Source organism: Ciconia boyciana, chromosome 19 (genome assembly GCF_034638445.1).
Source record: "Ciconia boyciana chromosome 19, ASM3463844v1, whole genome shotgun sequence".
NCBI lineage: Eukaryota > Metazoa > Chordata > Aves > Ciconiiformes > Ciconiidae > Ciconia > Ciconia boyciana.
In genome coordinates this window covers 9,259,832-9,279,022 of record NC_132952.1, presented here as the reverse complement: position 1 = coordinate 9,279,022, position 19,191 = coordinate 9,259,832, and the positions used below count along the sequence as shown (strand labels likewise).

Sequence of the window (19,191 nt, the reverse complement as noted above, 5' to 3'; positions counted from 1 at the left end):
AAAACATGTTACACAAATCTCTCTGTCATTTTTGAGGGGAAGATTACCGGAGGAAGTCTTTTACTGCAATGTTTCTCATTCTAGGCCTGAGGTATGTTTAAACCAGAGACTTTCTGCCTTCTCGGTGAGTAGAAGAGGGAAAGGGGAGAGAGCGCGGCTGCAATTTCGGGGCATGTGGATACACTCGGTGATCTTCCCCCACCCTGGGAATACTCAGGAAATGGTTCTCAATGTCACAGCAACCCTGGATGATGTTATTTCAGACAAATATAAATCCCCACACCTGCCAATGGGAGCTTAGAGCATTGTCCAGCTCCTTGAGATAATGTGTTCCAAGTTAAGCAACAGCTAAATTATCTCAATGGTGAGAAGATACAGGTCGTGCCCTGCCTTTAATGTGGTAAAGAAACAGCATTTAGCAGAAGCAGCTCTACAAAACAAAGTAGAAATAAGGCACAAATTTAAGGGAGGAGACAATCCTTTCGGCAAGCGTTTAAGGAAGGGGGCAGAGCCGCGCTCTCTTCGGGAAGGTAAGCTTTAATCACGAGCTTTCGGACTCCACGGCAGAACGGCCAGCGCAAGGTGAGAGCGCTGGAGGAACGGGGAGGGGAGCACCAGCCCTCCCTCCGGCTGCAAACGAGAGCTCGTTAAAAAGCAATTCACAGTATTACACACGGGGAGTCGCCAGTCACATCCCGCCTCTGTCAGCGAACGTACATTTAAGCAACCATTCTGAGCAGCTTTGTGTTTGTTTCTGACTTTGAGACCCAATTATAACTTCATTTCCCTGCAACCTGGGGTGGGAGCTTTGCGGGGAAGGAGGGAAGGGGCGGATGCACAGCTCAAAAAGAACAAGCGCGGCAGAGAGTGGCTCCAGCCTAACGCTTTATTGTGTTTTGGTAGGAAGGACGCGCGCAGGCGGTCCCGCTATGTTTCACAATCTTCGGGAATCGTCGTGGTTATAATTAGCGATTGCTCGATCACATCTGCCGTAGAGAAGTTCTCGTTTGAGCAGAGTCTCTGCACGGGGATCTCCTCGGGCAGGGAGCCACGGGACAGGGACTCCACGATCACCTCGGCCGAGCCCACCTCCAGCTCCGGGGGTGGCTGCAGCGCCACCACCACGGCCTTCTCGTCCTCGATGATCAGGTTCCGCAGCTTCCGCTGCCGGGGGTTGTAGTTCTCCACCCGGTCGTGAATCTCCATGTGGCGCCTCAAGTGAGCCTGCGAAAGGAAGAGGCGCGACGAGAGGGCCGGCTCCCCTGGTGCGGCACGCTCTGCGGGGGTCCCCGGAGCCAGGGAAGGCCTCACCTGCCGGGTGAACTTGTAGCCGCACTCAGTGCACTCGAACTTCCTCACGCCCTTGTGCCGGCGGACGTGGACACGCAGCTGTTCAACGGCTGAGAAGGGAAGCCAGAGCCCGTTGGCGGCAGCACCGCGCTGTGCACGCTCGCAGCGATGCCAACCCGCACCACGGAAAGGCGGGCAGTCTCTCAAGAGCCGTGCGAAAGCCCCACGCCCTGGCTGTTACCTTTGAACGTTTTCCCGCAGATCTGGCAGAAGTGGGGCCTCCCCTCCTGGTGCCGGCTGGCGATGTGCCTCAGCAGGGGCCCCTTCTCCGTGAAGCGCTGATCGCAGAACTCGCAGCTGAAGGGGCGCTCCCCGGTGTGGGTCCGGTTGTGCTTGTCCAGGCTCGCTGCCGTTTGTGGGGGGAGAGAGGGAGAGCTGCGGGTCAGCGGCACGGCGCGCGCCCCCCAAGCCGGGGCTCGGGTACGAGCCGCACCGCAGTGAAGGCCGCACGTGCGCTGTGCGGTCAGTCTGCGCCAGGCTGGTTAGGAAGGCTTAGAAGCAGTAACAGCAGCGGCCTGCTGGTTACTGGGAAAAACTCATCAATTATTTCCTCTTTTGTGCTGTGAGGGTAACGGAGATGATAAGAACGTGTCTTTCTCGGCATTGGCACGCGCTCACAAGAGCGTGGCTTTGCTCCCCGGGGGAAGCAAGCAGGAGAAGGCGGGTTTCGCAGCACGGCTGCTTTCTGGAGGTCCTGGATGCCAGAGCGCAGTGCTCAGCACTGCCAGCCCCAGCCGCGTGCCCGGGGGGATACCTTGCGTCCTGAAGGTCTTGCCGCAGAGGTGGCACTGGAAGGGCTTCTCGCCGGTGTGCGTGCGCAGATGCATGTTGAGGTTGGCTTTCTGCGTGAAGGCGTGGTGGCAGAACTCGCAAACGTAGGGCCGCTCATTCCTGTGGGCAGAGGAGATGTTACCGTCATCTCTGCCTTTGACAGCTTCAGCCCCTCAGGTTAGCTGCTGCTCCTCGCCCAAAGTTCTTGTAATTAAATCCTACTTCAACCCATCTCAAACTAAAGTATTTTGGAGGCCCACAAACACTATTCTGCAGCCACGGGGTCCTGAGCTGGAGCCTCCAGCCCCTTGGGCATTGTAACCAGCCCAGGCAACAGAACACTAAGGATGAGGGTGGCCAGTGGCTGCGTGCTTGCCACTTCAAGAACACAGATTAGCTAGGCTGATGAGCTCTGCGTATCACCTGCATTACTACGGTCGCACGCTCAGAGGAAGCACCGACAGTCTGCACTTCCTTTGGAAGAGAGAAGAGCAGAATGCCGGTTGGCCCCTCGTCGGATTTCTGGCAGAAGTTTCAGCCCAGCACCTCCAGGAAAGGGGGTGCTTGCTGCGCTCCAGCCAATTCCTCTCCCCAGCACCACCCAGCTGGGCCCCCTGGGGAGGAAGCACAGCAAGGAGAGCCGGAGCGACGGACGGGAGGATACGGGTCACGTCATACCTGTGCTTGGCCTTGATGTGCATCTGCAGGCCGTTGCGACTCGAGGCCCTATGCCCGCACTCCTCGCAGACAAACAGCTTTTCTCCCCGGTGCTTGAAGGCCTCGTGCAGGCGCAGCTCTGTCCGAGACAGAAAGCACTTGGAGCAGGTCGAGCACTGCAAGCCACAGGAGAGCGCGGGGTTAGGCAGCTCGCCCGGGCACGGTTCACAGCGTACGCTCGCAACAGACCCGCTCGCGGCCCAAGACCCGTCCCTCCGCCTGCTGCTGCTGCACCCCCAGCTCCAAGACGCCTAATGAGATGAGACAGCCTGACAAAAGCAAAATGCTGATCAGTACTTGGGTCTGTCAGCCAAAAAAATGACAAGGGCTGCTCCTGTACCCAAAAAACCTGTTTCCAGCAGCTCTGTAACCCCCCGCCTCACTAAACAGAGCCAGACAGGACAACGGGTGCCATTCGCTAGCCAGGCCTGAGCGCAGGGTAATTCCCTCTCAAAAGCCCACTGCTGCCCGCTCCCCTTACCGCGTGGGGCTTTGGCGCGCCATGCAGCTTTATCATGTGGCTCTGCAGGTCTTTCTTCTGCATGAACTGCTGGGCGCAGGAGGAGCACTAGAAGACAGGAGAGGAGGGTCAGCTTCCAGCCGCCCCCCAAACAGCGATTTTGGCGCGAGGAGAGGACCGGCGGTGCGCCGGCGCACCGGGCAGGGGAACATTGTTCTGATGTGGAACACGAATCCCTGGTAAGGCCGCAGAAAGCGCCTGGCTTTGATGCCTCCCTGGAGCACGTTCTGGCTCAGAGACGGGGAACGACTCTCAGCAGGCTACTGCAGACCGGGGAAGGGAGCCGGTGCGCTCGGCTCCCCTGACGGGTTGGGCCAGGCTGCCCCGACACAGAAAGGCTCGCCCCCTCTTCCTTCGTGCCAGCGTCTGGCAGCCACGCGTAGGGACGTCGAAGGCAGGCGCTGCTGACCTTGTACGGCATCTCCCCCGTGTGCGACACCATGTGCAGCCGCAGCTCCATTCGCCTCTTGAACACCTCCTGGCAGACCGAACACGTGAAAACCTGCAAGAGACGGGGGAGGCATCGGCTTCCGCAGAACCAAGAGCCTGCCGCGAAGCCCACAGCCCAGACCAGCGCTTGGCACTCGGGCGCTGGGACTGGTTATGACGTTTAACCCACACCCGCAGCGATCTGGATCTCTTACAGTACAGAGAGTATCCTCGCGTGCTTGAAAAATACAGACAAAATGAGAGGTGTCTGGTAAAACAGACACGACCCGCTGCCGTCCTCATCAAGAGAGGGACTGGGGGGGGCGGGTCCCGGCTGCGGTACACGTGCCGCGCAGTGGTGATGCGGGGATTTTGCTCGGTAGCTGAGCGTGACGTGGACTGTGGCTGGAAAAAGGCTCTACTTCCGCTCTGGCAAAACGGCACCCGCTTTCCAGAGCGCCGGTGGCAGCTTCCCGGGCGTACCTGCTCAGACCGGTTCATGCAATTTCTGGCTTCATGTTCCAGGAGATTCTCTTTTCTAAAATAACATTTGCCGCATTTGGAACATTCAAATGGCTTTTCTCCTGTGTGTTTCCTAGCAGGAATACAAACGGAGAGCACCGTCACTGCCAGTCTGACAGCAGAGACGCACGAAAAGGCCCGGCGAGGACACTGGGAAGGAACTGGGAAGAGAGAGGGAAGGACCAGGCAGCTTTTACACCCCCCCAGCGCCAATATTCAGTTGCCCAAAAGCTGCTTTTTATGCCAGCTTTGCTGATCCCGTCGGAGCGCAGTCGAGCTGTTGGTGCCCACCGCACTCTGCGAAACCTCAGTTTCGCGGGGCTAAGGTTCGCCCCTTGCAGACGAGCGAAGCTGGAGCTCGTGCCCTCTCTGCAGGCACCCTGAACTCCTCGCAGCGCCCGGCCCCGCCGGCGCGCTCCCCACGACCCAAAGTCCCCAGCAGCCCATGCCGATTTTGAAAGCCCGGAAGGACGATTTGCCATCGTCCACCTGCAGCCGGCGCATCCCCTGGAAGAGCCCCTCGCTGCCTTCTTTTCGAGCCGGGCTGGCTCCGACCCCTGAGAGCGGAAGGCCGGGACAGTCGCCGTGGGTTTGGGAGACGCGTGAACCCCCCCCCGCCCCAGCTCAAAGCAACCCCGCCCCGGGGGGCAGAGGGCACCCCCCTTTCCGTCCCGGGGGAGGCTGAGGCGTCGAGACCAGCCGGCTCCGAGCAGGGCCCCTCGCCCACCCCCCCGGAGGAGCCGGCGGGGGGAAGGGGCAGAGCCTCGCGGGGCGGCGCGAGTCCCTACGCGGGAGCGCAAGGGGAAGGAAAAGTCGGAGCGTTTACCTGTTGTGCACTTTAAGGTAATATTTGCTGAGGAAGGTTTTATGACATGTGGGGCACTCAACCGGCACCGCTGTACCTTTTCTGCTCCCCGGCGTCCCCGCGCTGCCGGGCCCCTTCCCCGGGGGGGAGTTCTTTTTGCTCCGCAGGGCCTTTTTCTCGGGAAGGGACTCGGCGTCGCTGTCCCCCCGCCCGCCGTCGCCCGCCGCCGCCGCCTCCGGGGCCGGGGAGGGAGCCTGCGAGGGAAGAGGCGGCCGTCACCGCGCCTCCCCCGCCGGGCGGCCCTGGCCCTTCCCCTTCCCCGTCCCCGTCCCTTTCCCCTTCCCCTCCGCCCGCTCCCGTCCCCCTCACGCACCGCCTGGCCGCCGGGCTGCGGGGCCGCCGCGGCCGCGACGTCCGCCTCCCCCGGGCGGCTCGGGGCGGCGGCGCGGCGGGGCCGCTGGCGGGGGGCGGCGGGGCGGAAGGCGCGGCAGAGCGCCACGGCGTCGGGCACGCCGAGCTGCTCGGCGGCGGCCAGCAGGCGGGCGCGGTTGTGGGCGGTGAGCGCCAGGCGGCCGGTGTAGAAGAAGTCGAGGAGGAGCTGGAAGGTGTCGGCGAGGCCCTCGGGCAGCGCCACCGGCCCGCCGGGGCCGCGGGCGCGGAAGAAGCGGGAGCAGCTGGCCAGCACCGGCCAGTGGGCGCGGAACTCCCGCCCGCCCACGCCCAGCGTCGCGTCGCAGAACTGCCCCGCCGCGCGCTGCCGGTTCAGCTCCCGCAGGACGCGGACGCTGTGCGCCGCCGCCGCCGCCATGGCCGCGCCGCTACCGGGCCCCCCGCGCCGCCGCCATCTTGGCAGCGCGCCGGACGCGGCGTGCGGGCGCGCCGGATGTGACGCGCGGGGCCGCGGCCGGAGGCGGGGCGGGCCGCGCGGGCGGCGGTCGGGGCCTCCGCGGGCCCCCGCCCCCCCCCCCCCCCCCCGGGGCTCAGGCGTCGGCCCGGCGCCGCGCGTAGCGCTGGATCGCCGCCTGGAAGCGCTCGGGCGCGTTGAGGTGCGGCCGCAGCAGGACGACGAAGGCCCTCGGGAGGAAGTAGCCGCCCAGCAGGGCGCCGAGCGTGCAGAGCGCGGCGAGCAGCCGGGCCGCCGCCGCCTCCCGGCCGCGGAGGACGCCCTGCGTGCAGAGGACGGCGGCGGAGCAGGCGAGGTGCAGCAGCAGGCTGCAGGCGAGGCACTTGGCCTCGTTGTAGCTGGCGGGCAGGTCCTTCCCCGCGTAGCTGAGGGCGAAGCAGCAGGCGCTGAGCAGCAGGGTGTAGGCGGCGGCGGCCCGGCTCGCCGCGGCGCTCGGGGCGCACTCCAGCAGCACCCGCCCGGGCGACGCGGCGTAGTCCCGGCGCGGCGCCGAGGGGCTGGCGGCCTCCGCGGCCAGGCACAGCACCGCCTGGGCCGCCGTGCTGGCGGCGATGAAGAGCAGCGGGCCCCGGCGCCGCAGCCAGGCCGCGTAGAGGGCCGGCCAGCGCGCGTTCAGCTTGAAGATGCAGATGATCTGGAAGGCGCGGGTCGCCACGCAGGAGAGGAAGACGGTGAGGCTGATGGCGAAGAGGGGGAGCTGCAGCAGGCACGTGTGCCGGGTGGGCTCCCCGAAGTAGCAGAAGAGGCTGCTGCAGGCGCAGGCCAGAGAGCCCAGCATGAGGAAGCACATCTTCCCGCCCGCAGCCTTGACCACCGGCGTGGAGACGTTCAGGGCGAAGAGGACGGCCAGCCCTGCCGTGAGCAGCACGAGGAGGACGGTGGGGGTCAGCAGGGCCCAGGAGATGGGCTCGGACCAGGACAGAAACTCGACGGTGCGGTTGAAGCAAGCTTCGCTCCTCGCCGGGGCCCACTCGTCTACACCGCAGGACTGGCAGCTGTAGAGGTCTGCGGAGGACACGAGCCCGGGCGGTGACGGGCACCTCGCGCACCACGGACCCCGGTAAGAGATCCATCGCGGTGGACCACCCTGCCCCCGCAGCCCCCCGGGCTCTCCGTGAGAGCTGCCCGCTCCTCGCGTCCTGCTCCTTTCGCTTGGGTGCTTCCAAGGCTTGAGGAGCAGAGGGGGCTCTTTTCCCAAAAGACCCCCCCAAAAGTCCCCCCAGCGGACTTCCCAAAAGTCCACTGCTTGGGTTGAGAGGCACAAGGCCCGCAGGAGCTCAGCTGGGTGAGCCAAGGCTCAGGGGCACATGGGCTGTGGGTGGGAAGGGGCTTCTGCGTCCAGCAGTAACCTGCGAAGGCCAGGACGGGTCTGCAGCAGCCCCCCTTCCGCAGGCGGGGGTATGGGACAGTAATGCTGACCGGCCGTGTCTGGGGGCTCCCTGCTCCCGCTGTTACCCAGAGCTGGCTGTTTCCACCCCCCTCAGCCCAAGCGCAGGCCGAGGCTGCCGAGTGACCAGCTGCCAACAAGGGGTTTGTGGGTGACTCTAAGACAGGAGACTCCTGCTGCCTCTCGCAGGCAGGGGACATTTCCATATTCTAGCTGCTGGTGACCACGCGGTGCAGAAGCCCCGAGTGCCATCTGGGGCACAAAGGCAACCACTGGGTCGAATTTCCCTCACGGAGGATGTGGTGCAGGAAATGTCTGTCAGGCCAGACATCCCTTGTCCCCTGGCCGTGAGAGAAGGGGTTCTGCGGGTGCCATCTCCGCTGTCTATTTGACTGCGTGGGCCCACCTGTGGGCAGCACTCCCCGGAAAGTGCAGGGCATGGGCTTTGCATACCCACGGGTAAGCAAATGGGAGTCAGACCGACCGCATTCAGGTCAGCTCAGAGGTTTTTACTGACCACAGGGAGGAAGAGGCTGGGGGAACGGTGAGACGGAAGCAAGGAGCTGATGGGATGAGGAGGCAGGGTGCAGGCAGGGGCGCCAAGCGGGAAGGAAGGGGAGGGAGCAGCCCCCCGGGGCGTACTGACCCGATCTGTTCAGGAAGGTTCCTGGCGGACAGGCCACGCAGCTGAAGCAGCATCGGTGGTGGCTCCGCTGCAGCCGCTTCTCCCCTGCTTGACAGGCCTCGGAGCACACCGAGGTGGGAGCCTGTTGGGAGCGCGGCGAGGGTCAGGCAGGCGAGCGGGGCGGGCAGCAGGACACCAGGACACCTCGCTGAGTGCCAGGCCTGGGCCTGGCAGCGTTTGGACGGCTTGCCGCCGACTTTCAGGACACACCGTCAGCAGGAGCCGAGAGCTCACCACATTGTGGTTCTTACAGAGGTGGTGGGAAAATGAGACTGTTTAAAGGTAAAAGTAGGAGCCTTTTTGTTTCATGTGCCCTGCTTGTTTTTTGGAAGGATGAAAGCTGATACTCAGAATGCGGATCACCCCCCCATACTGCCTCCGTCTGCCCTCATTTTCATCCTGCTATGGGGAATTACCCCAGAACTGGCGGTGTTGGGGGTGTAGCTGGCTCGGCAGTAAGCAATAAATAAGATCTGGATGCAGAACAGTACCTGGCGATCTTTTGTGTGCCACAGGATTTTGCCCCGGTCAACACTCAGCCTGTCGGGGTTCACACTGAAAGTTCCTATCACATCAAAAGCCCAGCTGGGGCCGCTCCAGTTCCACATGGTGATGGCGTAGCCTTTATGAATGTCTCCGTTGGCGTCAAAAGAGATGCGGCTCTTGTACAGGGTGAAGTTTACTTGCTTGATTTTTTGTAGGAGCTGTAAAACAGAAGAGTAAGAGAAGAGCCCTTCCTGATGATGAGACACTTGCTGAGGAGTGCCTTGTCTCAGGAGGGAGACGTGCTAGAGGGCCCCTTCTCTGCTCTGGCTCCTCTTTCCAACCCCCCAACAGCTAGCAGAAAGGGGCTGGCAGTAGGGGAACAGAAGTGATCTAGGGCAGGGGTCTGGGTCTAGGTCCAGGCTGCTTTGACTGTGACGGGTGGCTGAAGCCCATGAGGCTTTTCAGCTGGGACACAAGCCTTTCAGAGTGACAGAAAACCCCTGGGCACAAGGGGAAAATCCTTCCCTGTGAGGAAGGATCCTCATGGATCCTCTTCCACAAGGAAGATCCTTCGTGTTGCTCTTACCTGCCAGGGATAGACTGTGCCTTTGCTGCACGTCCCCGAGGTGCAGCCCAGCAGGTCATGGAGGCCGTGGGCTACGGCGTACACGGCTGAGTACACGTTGAAGGAGGCTTGAGCGTCGTACGTGTCTGGGGCAGCGGTGAGCGAGTGGCAGCCAGTGCAGCGCTGGGTGCAGTCCAGCTGGGTGCTCCCTCCGATGCCCCCGCCAGCCCCTGTGCTGCCGGCGCGTTCAGCCACAGCACTTTCCTCTGCCGTCTTCCAAGATTCAAAGCGTTCCAGCATCGTGGACTCTGTCTTCTCAGCCGACATCCCAATCACCGAGCCAATACTCTGGATCCCAGGCACCTGCCAGATTGTTTGGGCTAACAACCAGTCTTCAGAGCCCACCCACACCATGCCTGTGACATTCCTCTGGACCACCACTTCAAAGAAAGGGCGGGCGCTTTGTCTGTTGGAGAAGACAACGGTGACATTGACCCTAACGTCCATGAGGATTTTGACCAGGTTGTGGAGCTCTGGGCTGCTGGCGTCCTTGTTGACGGGGATGATGCCTCGGTAGGCAACACACGCGTCGCTTGCGGTCAGCAGCTTGTGGAGGGCATCTAAGCCGTCCCTGCCATAGGCGTTGTTGCTGCCCAGCAGAGCCACCCAAGTCCACCCAAAGTGCTGCAGCAGCAGGAAGATGGCCTTCACTTGCTGCCTGTCGCTGGGAATGGTGCGCAGGAACGAGGGGTAGAACCGCTTCAGGCTCAGCATCTCCAAAGAGGCTTCGTAGCTAATCTGCAAAGGGAGCCAGGAGAAAGGGGGTTGTGCTCCCCCAGGCAGTGGCACCCTAAGAGCTAAGGGCACAGGCAGCCCCTCTCCTGAAGAGACTCAGGGCTGGGCAGGCAGCAGACCCGGAGCCAAATGCACTGCCACCAGAAGCCAATGCACTGCCCAAGAGAAACCTTTGAAGGACAGTGAGCCAGCCGCAATTCCTGCCTGCCAGCTGACAGTGTCTGGGAAGAGACCCAGGCCAACGCAGGCACGGAGGGGCTGCATTTCCAGCTCAGCCTGGCTCCTCATCTCCAACCCCATCCTCCCTCAAACCATTACTCCTCGGGAGCCCTGTTCTTCATATGCCAGGGGAGCCACGCTTACCTCCGGTACGAGGAAGACGCCGAGGACAGCCGCTGTGGTGAGGGCCAGCCGGGTGCTGTCAGGCCCGATGACGGCCACTGCCTCGGGCTCGTAGTGGTAGAAGGTGGGGAGCACCTCGACCTCCCGCCCGCCTTTCCGGGCAAGGGCACGCAGTGTGGCGTGGAGGCTGGCGGGCTCCGAGCAGGTGTCGTGGATGTCGTAGCCCAAGGTGACATTGGGGAGGAGGGTGCTGGAGTTGTTGATCTCCTCCACGGCGAAGCGCATGGCCAGGGACAGGCAGTAGCCGTGGCTCTTGAAGGTGGCAGCACTGCGCGAAAAGAAAGTGGTTTTCAGGCAGGAAAAAACGCGGTTTTGTGGGGAAAAAAGGGCGACGCGGGGTGAGGGGCCTCACTCGTCGCAGCCGTCCACCAGCGGCCGGGCGGCGGCCCGCGGCGCTGGGCCGTGCATCTGGAAGAGGCCGGCCAGGCGGTAGTCGCCGGGGCTGGTGAAGGGGGCAGCGGCGGCGGCCGCGCAGAGGCAGAGCAGGGCGGGCAGCGGCATGGCGGGGCGGTGCCGGGCGGCGGGCGGCGCCTCTTAATGGGGCGGGCGGCGCTCGGCCGAGGGGCGGCCCCGGAGGAGGCGGCGGAGGCGGAGGGAGGCTGAGGCGGCCATGCCCGCGCGGCGCGGCCCACCGGCCCGCCGCCCCCGCCGGGCCCCGTCCCGTGGGGGCCGGGCGGAGGCGGCCTGGAGGGAGTTCGCCGCCTCCTTCGCCCGCGCCGGCATGGTGCCGCCGGCCGAGGCGGGCCTGGCGGCCGTGGAGGCGGCGGAGGGCGCCGCCGTCCTCCTCCTGGCGCCGCGGCAGGTGGGCACCGGCCGGCCCCGCCGCTCCCTCCCCGCCTCCGCCGCCGCCTCACCGCCCTCTCCCCCTGCAGACGCTGACCTTCACCGGCAAATGCCGCCTGCGCTGCCTCTACGGCGCCGTCCGTCTCCTGGGCTTCGCCGTCGCCTCGCACCAGCCGGCGCTGCCGGTCTTCTCGCCGGCCACCCACTGCGCGCTCACCCTGGAGGCGCTGCCCGCCGACCGCCCGCCCGCCGCCGACCTCCGACAGCTCCGCGCCGCCGCCCGCGCCGCCATGCGGGCGCACAGCGTCCGCCGCCGTGAGTGCCGGCCGGAGGGGGGGAGCGAAGGGCGGCCGGCGGGCCCGCCGGTTGCGGTCCGCCATTTTGCGTGCGCTGCGGGGGGGCCGCCATTTTGCGTGTGGTGCGGGGCTGCCGCCATTTTGCGTGCGGCGCGGCCACCGTCCTTGAGCCCGGGCTGAGGGCGGCGCTCTCCCCCCGTTGCAGAGGCGCGGGTGAAGGTGATGGCGCGGTTCTCGGCGGAGTGCGCCCTGGTGCTGCTGGAGCACCTGGACACGCCGGTGACGCGGTTCCTGCTGAGCCACCTGCCGCTGTCGCGGCTCTTCGAGCCCCAGGTGAGAGCCAGAGTGCGTCGTGATGGCCGCTCCACCCTGGGTGGCTGCGCTATCCCCGAAACAGGCCTCGTGCGGAGCGAGAGGCGGCCGCCCCGCTTAGCGTGCCTGTCGGTGTCCAGCAACACAGCTGCAAGGCCTTACGCACACCTCTCTAAGCGTTTTTCCGCTCTCCGCTAGAAAAAGGAAGAACCTAGCTTCACGCCAGAAGATGCGGTTCTGGCATCTGTTGGCATCGTGAAGTGTAGCCCCGACCGCGGGCTGCTAGTGTCGGAGAGCATGTTCCTGGCCCTGGAGGAGCTGATCCAAGCGTGCTGTGGTGAGTGGCGTGCGCTTGGTGAGGTTGGGGCTCTAGTACCCTCAAGAAAGGAACTTCATGAGGCTTTTCATGAGCTAAAGTTAGGGAGAGTGTGCCCTGTGACAGGCACTGATCGAGGGTCCTGTTTTTCTCCTAAATAGTGGGTGTCTTGAGCTCGTGCATCACCTCGAGTGGGTTTGCGCCTCTGCTGCCAGACAGGCAGCTCGCTGCTGTAAAGGCGCTTCCCAGTCCGATGTCAATACTCTCATTCCGCTCTCTTTTGTAGCAGGTAGAAAAAACCACCCCGTTACTTAATCCAGCAACATCTGAAATACGGGGAGCAGTTGGAGTTCATACATGCTGGGGTTTAGTGCTAGGGCTTGCTTCTCACTTCAGGAGCCTTTTCCTTTTACACTGGTACTCTTAACATGCTTCTCTTTAAGGGATCTTTTTCTGTTTAATTAAAATATATATTTACGTAAACAGGGCACGTGGGAATAACTGACAGCATTGGTCCATTTCAGAGTATGTTTGTTTTTACAGCGGAAGATGAAGGTGTCCCCGTGGTTCTAGTGTGTGGCCCAAAAAACACTGGGAAATCGACATTTAACAGATACCTGATTAACCTGTTACTGAATCGGTGAGTTTTCATGCTCTACGAGTTTTTAAGTACTGCATGGGATTTAGGAGAAGGAAAAAACTGCCTGCCAAGTTTCTCAGAAAAGCTGTTATGACTGGAAGGTGGCTTATCTTTTAAAAACAAACAAAAATCCAGAAAAATAGGCATTCTTGTCTTGGGTTCCTTTCAGAAATGTTGACTGCTTAAACATTTCTATTGAAATACTACTGAATTGTTGTCTTGGAGTATGTGAACTAACGGGCAACAAGCAGTTAGGGTTCAATAAGGAACTGGGAGTCATAACACTTAAAAACACCCAGTAAGTTATAATTTGTTAGGGTCTTTGAAGATTCTTGGCAGAGCAAGGTGTAGAAGCTTATTCTCCTGATCACTGCATGCTTAAAATAAAGATTATAAAGTTTCTAAATCTCAAATGGCTGGTCTCGGGGTGCCCAGTTAATGTGGGAGAGGCGGTACACTGATTAGTACCACCTCTGATTATCGTTCTAGCTACTTCTCTTAAGGCTGGATGGGTATGGAGCTATCGTAATGTAATATTGAACTGTAGGTGAGCCATATATGTTCTTGCTTAATACTCCCTCAAGTGGGGAAAGGAGGGAGACAAGTGGTGGTTTGATTGCGTTCAAGAATTTAATTTTGATGACCCAGAACAAAATCAGATTGTGCTTCTGATGTGTTCCAGGTCGTGTCCCATTTCTTTTTTTAGTGGACGCTAATATATGGGCTTCTTTCACTGCAGCCTTCCCTCGGTTGAATATATGGAATGTGACATAGGTCAAACCGAATTTACACCGCCTGGATGCGTGTCTTTAAGTAATGTAACAGAGCCAATTCTTGGTACGTGTTTTGTTGTACTTGGTACGTGTTTTGCCGTTTTCTGCGGTTGCCAGAGACTTGTTTCACTTCCAGAAGGTGCTTTCTGAGCAGAGGCTGTACTTTAGGGGAAGTTACCACATCTGTCAAAGGTGCATATAGAAAATAAAACAAAGGCTGTAAAAGTTTTCTTGTTAGGGGCATCTAAGCTCCATGTGAAAATCTCACTAAGTAACATGGAGCTATTCTCCCTGCTTGTTTTTTCTGTTTTAAAGAGAGGACAAGATAGTTGTTTATAAGGTGTTGGAACAGGCTGTGGCATGTTGAAGTGGATTTTCAGCCTTTCAGATTTGAAAGGTCTCTTTGGGAAAGTCTTTCCCTGTTTTTAGTATCTGTAGATAAAACTAGCTGGAGAAATACAAAGTGGATCCACATAGATTGGGGGCTGTTGTTATGACCATAAAAAAAACTAGAGCCAGAGAAACTGCTGGTGTTTGTGATCTTGTGGATTTAGGTTGCTGTCTAAAAAGGATATGGCCAGACTGGTTTACTTTTTGGATAGTCTGTCATAGAAGATTGTTGTTTTAAAATTCACAAATGTGTAACCAGTGATTTGAAACAAACAAGGGAAAAAAAATCCAAAACCCCCAAACAAACAAAACTCCTAGCATGGAGTCTTGCAAGTGACAGAAAAGTTTCTCTATAGGTGCAGGCCGTACAAGAAGGACTGTTAGCATGTGAAAAGAGGACAGATTTCGGAAGGGATTGCATGTAGGCCCTACAGGGATGGGAGGTTTTTTATTTGATTTACTGAAACCACTAGAGGTTTGCTGCTTGCTTTTTCAGGTCCACCGTTCACTCATCAGCAAACACCACGCAAGATGGTGTATTACGGACAGACGAGTTGTGAGCAGGACACGGAAAGATACCTTGATGTCGTGAAGTATGTGTTCGGCTCCTACAAGAAGGAAGTGCCTTTAGTAATCAACACCATGGGCTGGGTGAAAGGTAAACAGGATATATCTGTTCTCAAGAGGTGGTGTGGAAGGGAGGTAATAATCGTAGTGGTACACCATCATGCTTTCTAGAGGGTCTGGAACCAGAAAACACAGCTTACCTGCCTTGAGCTAGTAACTGGTCTTCTCTAACAGTGTTCCGACCTGTTTGTGTAGTGGCAGCAATCGTGTTTTCTCTGCTCCCTAAAGGTGAGGGGTTGCTGCTTCTGATTGATATCATTCGGCTGTTGTCACCCAGTCACATTGTTCAGATGGATGTGTACGACTGGAAAGCCATGGCTCCGCTCACCCCAGAGTACGTTCATCTCACTCCTGGCCTGTACACCAAAGGCAAACAGCAAGCCAAATGCAAGCGGATGGGTACGAGTGGAGCAGAGAACTGGAAGTCTTCTGAAGGGGAGGGAGATGCATTGGCTCCCGAGTATAAGTTGCTGTACGTCCATCCAGAATTCCCTCGAGCAGGGGTTGCAGGTGAAGCGTAAGTAGAAAGTTTAGTGCTACGAAATGGTTAGCGGGCTTAACAAAATCATGCGTAGTCTTGATGGTAAAGGCTCTTGCTTTGCTTTGGCCTCGAGAGCTCCATTAAATTGGTCAAAGCTTATTAGTTTACTTATTAGGGGGTTGTGTTTGGGTGGTGTTTGTTTGGGTTTTCTGGGTATTTTGTTTGGGAGAGTAGTGTTGCGGGGGGGGGGGGGGGGTGTTGGTTTTTTAGGTTGAGGGGGGAGGGGGTTCCTCCCTACTCTACATCCAATGACTACTGTCACTTACTTTTACACTGCGCATGACTTCCACTTGGAATCATTGAATATTGTGTCTCCTTTTTTTTCTAATTGGGAAGTTCCTTACCCATTTCTTATAGATCTAGATGATGATCACATTATTTCTTAATTTCTCTGATACTTGGAGCATCTCTGAAATGTTTATTTTCCTGGACCTTGAGTCTTCGTTGCCAATTTTAAGTGCTTTTTTTGACTCAGCCTTCACTAATGAGCTATTTAAGAAAACAAATGTATTACTCTGTCTGACTGAAAGGTGTGTGGACATCAGGGTTGGAGAAGGGAGCCCTTATCTAATAACAGAGTTTGTTAAAAAAATAAAACAAACACCACCCGTGTTAATTAATTCCTTTTCAAAGTTGAAACAATGCACTAAATCCTGTGATCCCTCAGAGGTAATAAAAACATAGCCCTAAATTTTCTTCAGTGGTAGAAGTTCTAAAAACTAAACTTGTGTGAAATAGCGGCTAATATTGCACGCTGTACTCGGGAATGTCCGGGGTATGCAGTTGGAATGGCTGTGTGAGGGTGTGCTGCCTTTCCTTGATCTGTTGCGGTTATTTTTCCAGGCGAGTACATAGCGGCATCTTGCGTGACATGTCCATACTGGGTTACCTGGGTCAGCTGCAGTCCCCAGACATAGGGGCGGTGCTTCCGCTGCACAGTCTTGTGCCATATCAGGTAAATCTTCGAGCATTTTTGAGCAGCATTTTGAGCAGAGCATTTTTGAAAGGCTTGGAGATGTTGCAGAGAGCCCAGCTCGTGGTAATTGACAGTTCGGCTTGTACTGCAAATGTTTTTCGGAAGAGGGAAAAATGCTCTGTAATCTGCAAAAAGATAATGGCTTTATTCAGCGTATCTAGAAGCGAGGTTTTTGTTGAGATGTCAGCGCGGCACGTGTTTTTGTGTGTTCAGTTAGTGTTGAAACTGTTGTGTTTGCCACTGAGATAATGTCTGTCTGTAGGTACGGGTTGGGAGCTTTCAGGTTTTGTGTACTTAGCGTTATCTTATCTCTGAACTCAAACTAAATTGATGTTGAGCTGACAATACAGTTTTTTCTTCTTTTTTTACCCCCTCAGGTACCTTTCAGTGCTGTTGCACTCAGGGTTATTCACACTGACGTTGCTCCTACGAACATCATGTATGCAGTGAACGCCAGCTGGGTCGGGCTCTGCAGGATACCGGATGAAATCAGATGCCAAACCGACGGGCCAGTCTTGCTGACACAGACGCCGGTCTGTGATTGCCTTGGCTTCGGTGAGCAAGCCTGGGAAACCTTGAGCTGCGTTCTGACAGATAGGTTGCAGGGTGACGGAATTGCCTACTCTTTCAAAAACAACTGAAAAAGTGGGATGAGATAAAAGAATAATCATGTATTCTCTTCTATTACAAGCTGTGCTTCAAGTTCTTTGGTTTTCATTAACTTGTGGTAACAGCTACGGGGAATGTCCCTGAGCAGCGCCTGTTGTAGCTCGCTGCTCTCGCTCTTTCATAATGTGACAATTTACTTGCTTTCTGGATTCACATTCTCAAAAGCATGTTCCACGTGGCTTATTTCTGAAGTTGTCTGTCAGTTTCCTTTGGTGATTTGATTTAATATTACAGTTCTGACCTGGAGTTTGATACTGAGCTCCTCAAGTTTCTGTAGGAATGTTCCAATGAATAATAGGCGGTTTGGGAAGTTAGCTGTTGGTATGTACGCTGAGGTACTGGAAAAGCGGGGTACAGCAATGCAGGTTTTTCTCAAGATGTGTCTCCAATCCTTCTCTTGGTTCTAGAAGAGCCATTTATTCAGAGAGCTTCGGCTGCCTCTGGTTATACAGTCCGAAGTGATTGGGTGAAGACTGAACTTTGCATGGGTTTTTTTTTGTTTGGTTGGGTTTTTTTCAGGAATTGTCCGAGGGGTTGAGATGGAGAAGAAGCTTTACCACGTTCTGACGCCGGTGCCTCCAGAGAACCTGAGATTAGTGAATTGCCTGCTCCTTGGAAATATTGCTATCCCAAACTGCGTTCTTGTGGGCCAGGTAGGAGCTGCAGGGGAAGAGAGTGGAAGGTGGCTGAGCTGAGGCTGGCTGGCGGGCTTTCCATTTTCTTATTTCTGAGGGTTATGTGTGCCCAGAGATGTCTGGGCATTAGCAGATGGTTCTGTCTCTAGGAGATTGTCCTTAATGCATAGAAACAAGGGAGAGGAGAACATTCTTCTCATGTGTCAGATACCAGAGCAGGGTTTGTGCGGTGATAGCTTGCTCCTTCCCACCAGTCAGCTCTGTCAGTCTCTAGAGGAAAGTGCTTCCCGTCCCGCTGAAGATACAAGTTCTTGAAGTTGTTTCTGGCTTTGTTTTTCCTCTTCAGCAAGGAGTTGAGGGAGAGATCCCCTATGTCACGTCCGATTATAACTACAGCATCTTGGGGTCTGGGAAGCTGAAAAAGAAGAAGCATTTCAAGAGGAGGGAGTACGCGTTTGAGTGTGATTACACCTAAAGCCTTGGGACCTTGGACCGTGGGGTTTGTTTTGTGTGGAGACTGGCAAGAGCCAGGCGTGGTCACAGAAGCCCTGGGTGCTACAGAGCTCTGAGAGACCCTGGGCAGGTGTCTGGTTAGGTACTACAGCATGTCCAGTTTTGATAATGTTTTATATTTTCCGTTTGTATTTTGGTGTTTTGTAATAAATATCCATCAAAAGCGTTGCTTTGGTTTGAATTTTTTCCTCAGCCTGTGTTGACTTGGACACAGCTGGTACAAGCTGCGGCTGGGTGCCATCAAAAGCGCTCTCTGTCTCGAATCAGAAGCGGTTCTCCGTTTGAAGTCTAGCCTGCAGTTAGCTCTGGGTTTCGGAGGACGATCCGCAGTGGCATGGGCGTCACTTCACGGTAGCCGTAACCCTGGGCCGCTCGTGGTTCGGGGAAGAGCTCGTGCCGGTGGTTCTCTCCCTGGCACTGCGGCTGACCTGCGTCTTTGGGTGTTTCACTCGTCAAGGAGGTGGGGGAGGAAGGAGCAGGTTAGAAAATCCTTTCCCCGGGCGACCGGAGATACAGCCGCTGGAGGGAGTCAGCCGCTTGCCGCTTGTCTCGGCGCTGCCGCAGCTCGCCTGGATGGTGGCCCCGCGCAGCCCTCCGCGCCGGGGACGCCGCTTTATTCCACCTGGCTCTGGCCGCGTACCCTGTTGCTCTGGTTTAAGCTCAACGCTTTGAGCGCCGGTCTGGGAAGAGCTCTGGGTCTCGCGAATGCGTTGCCCGTCTCTGTCTAAATAGGTTGTGGCACGGGTAGAGACTAAAATGGGATGAAAGCGGGGAGGAACTTGTTACCCACGTGCTGCACGGAGCACCGGGGTGCTTGGTCGTGCCTGACTCTCGTTATCTGGTCTGTGCCCCGCTGGGAAACCCTGGAGGAACGTTTTGCTCCTGAGTGAAGAGGAGGCTGGTGGGAGTCACGCAGAGGTGAGTGAGCGTCTCGGGCCAAATTGAGGACCTTTTCGGGAAAACCACGTCTGAATGGGTAATATCGGCGTGGCAGGCATTTGATGGATCCTTGACTGCAAAAATAACCTGGCTTCTGACTGTGGTTCCTGCTGACCTGGCATCGCTCTGCCCGTGTCCCACACGCAGGGGAACGGTGTGGCCCTGGGGTCTGCAGCCCCCCGAGAGGGGTGCCTGTTCAGATCCCCTGTGGCCAGGTCTCTCCCGCAGAGGAAGGAGGGATGCAGCGTACCACTCGGTGCTGGATCTTTTTGGCTGGCGGCCACTGTGGGCGTGAGTAATCTGCAAAAAATGCTTTTAATCTGGTTTGTGAGGAGATTTCCTAGCACTCCAGAAGCGTGTACCTGTAAACCAACAAACTAAATGGGATGACCAGCGGGGAGGGGACGGAGCTGGAGAGGAGCTGCGAGGGGCTGTGCAGCTTT

At 57.6% G+C, this 19,191-nt stretch overlaps 3 protein-coding genes across 3 annotated transcripts; 1 reads left to right on the top strand and 2 right to left on the bottom strand.

Moving 5' to 3' along the window:
• Positions 1-5: 5 nt before the first annotated feature.
• ZBTB48 (zinc finger and BTB domain containing 48) lies at positions 6-6,002 on the bottom strand. Its single transcript, XM_072884109.1, has 10 exons — positions 5,488-6,002; positions 5,136-5,368; positions 4,271-4,382; positions 3,768-3,860; positions 3,320-3,406; positions 2,800-2,954; positions 2,105-2,241; positions 1,532-1,696; positions 1,312-1,400; positions 6-1,224 (listed from the first exon to the last, which is right to left on the bottom strand). The coding sequence occupies exons 1-10, from the start codon at positions 5,920-5,922 to the stop codon at positions 928-930; spliced, it is 1,803 nt and encodes a 600-aa protein (XP_072740210.1). The 5' UTR covers positions 5,923-6,002; the 3' UTR covers positions 6-927.
• Positions 6,003-6,088: 86 nt separating this feature from the next.
• TAS1R1 (taste 1 receptor member 1) lies at positions 6,089-10,848 on the bottom strand. The gene is made up of 6 exons (XM_072884113.1): positions 10,691-10,848; positions 10,300-10,606; positions 9,163-9,939; positions 8,582-8,794; positions 8,052-8,172; positions 6,089-7,023 (listed from the first exon to the last, which is right to left on the bottom strand). Exons 1-6 carry the CDS (start codon positions 10,837-10,839, stop codon positions 6,095-6,097), a joined length of 2,496 nt encoding a protein of 831 aa, XP_072740214.1. The 5' UTR covers positions 10,840-10,848; the 3' UTR covers positions 6,089-6,094.
• Positions 10,849-10,898: 50 nt separating this feature from the next.
• Positions 10,899-17,972, top strand: NOL9 (nucleolar protein 9). The gene is made up of 12 exons (XM_072884099.1): positions 10,899-11,140; positions 11,211-11,436; positions 11,623-11,750; positions 11,928-12,066; positions 12,589-12,685; positions 13,425-13,522; positions 14,345-14,506; positions 14,704-14,992; positions 15,860-15,971; positions 16,370-16,547; positions 17,181-17,314; positions 17,643-17,972. Exons 1-12 carry the CDS (start codon positions 10,949-10,951, stop codon positions 17,769-17,771), a joined length of 1,884 nt encoding a protein of 627 aa, XP_072740200.1. The 5' UTR covers positions 10,899-10,948; the 3' UTR covers positions 17,772-17,972.
• Positions 17,973-19,191: the final 1,219 nt, after the last annotated feature.

What these genes read in the sequence shown, in the direction of transcription:
- ZBTB48 (XM_072884109.1), bottom strand. Translation starts at nt 5,922, where the DNA reads ATGGCGGCGGCGGCGGCGCACAGCGTCCGCGTCCTGCGGGAGCTGAAC. An exon ending in GCATGAACCGGTCTGAGCAG is followed by an intron (nt 3,861 to 4,270) that starts GTACGCCCGGGA and finishes CGTCTCTTGCAG; the next exon opens with GTTTTCACGTGTTCGGTCTG. An exon ending in CGGGGGAGATGCCGTACAAG is followed by an intron (nt 3,407 to 3,767) that starts GTCAGCAGCGCC and finishes CCTGTCTTCTAG; the next exon opens with TGCTCCTCCTGCGCCCAGCA.
- TAS1R1 (XM_072884113.1), bottom strand. Translation starts at nt 10,839, where the DNA reads ATGCCGCTGCCCGCCCTGCTCTGCCTCTGCGCGGCCGCCGCCGCTGCC. An exon ending in GCGTCTTCCTCGTACCGGAG is followed by an intron (nt 9,940 to 10,299) that starts GTAAGCGTGGCT and finishes CTCCCTTTGCAG; the next exon opens with ATTAGCTACGAAGCCTCTTT. An exon ending in GGCACACAAAAGATCGCCAG is followed by an intron (nt 8,173 to 8,581) that starts GTACTGTTCTGC and finishes CGCTCCCAACAG; the next exon opens with GCTCCCACCTCGGTGTGCTC.
- NOL9 (XM_072884099.1), top strand. Translation starts at nt 10,949, where the DNA reads ATGCCCGCGCGGCGCGGCCCACCGGCCCGCCGCCCCCGCCGGGCCCCG. An exon ending in GGCGCACAGCGTCCGCCGCC is followed by an intron (nt 11,437 to 11,622) that starts GTGAGTGCCGGC and finishes CCCCCGTTGCAG; the next exon opens with AGGCGCGGGTGAAGGTGATG. An exon ending in GCTGATCCAAGCGTGCTGTG is followed by an intron (nt 12,067 to 12,588) that starts GTGAGTGGCGTG and finishes TTGTTTTTACAG; the next exon opens with CGGAAGATGAAGGTGTCCCC.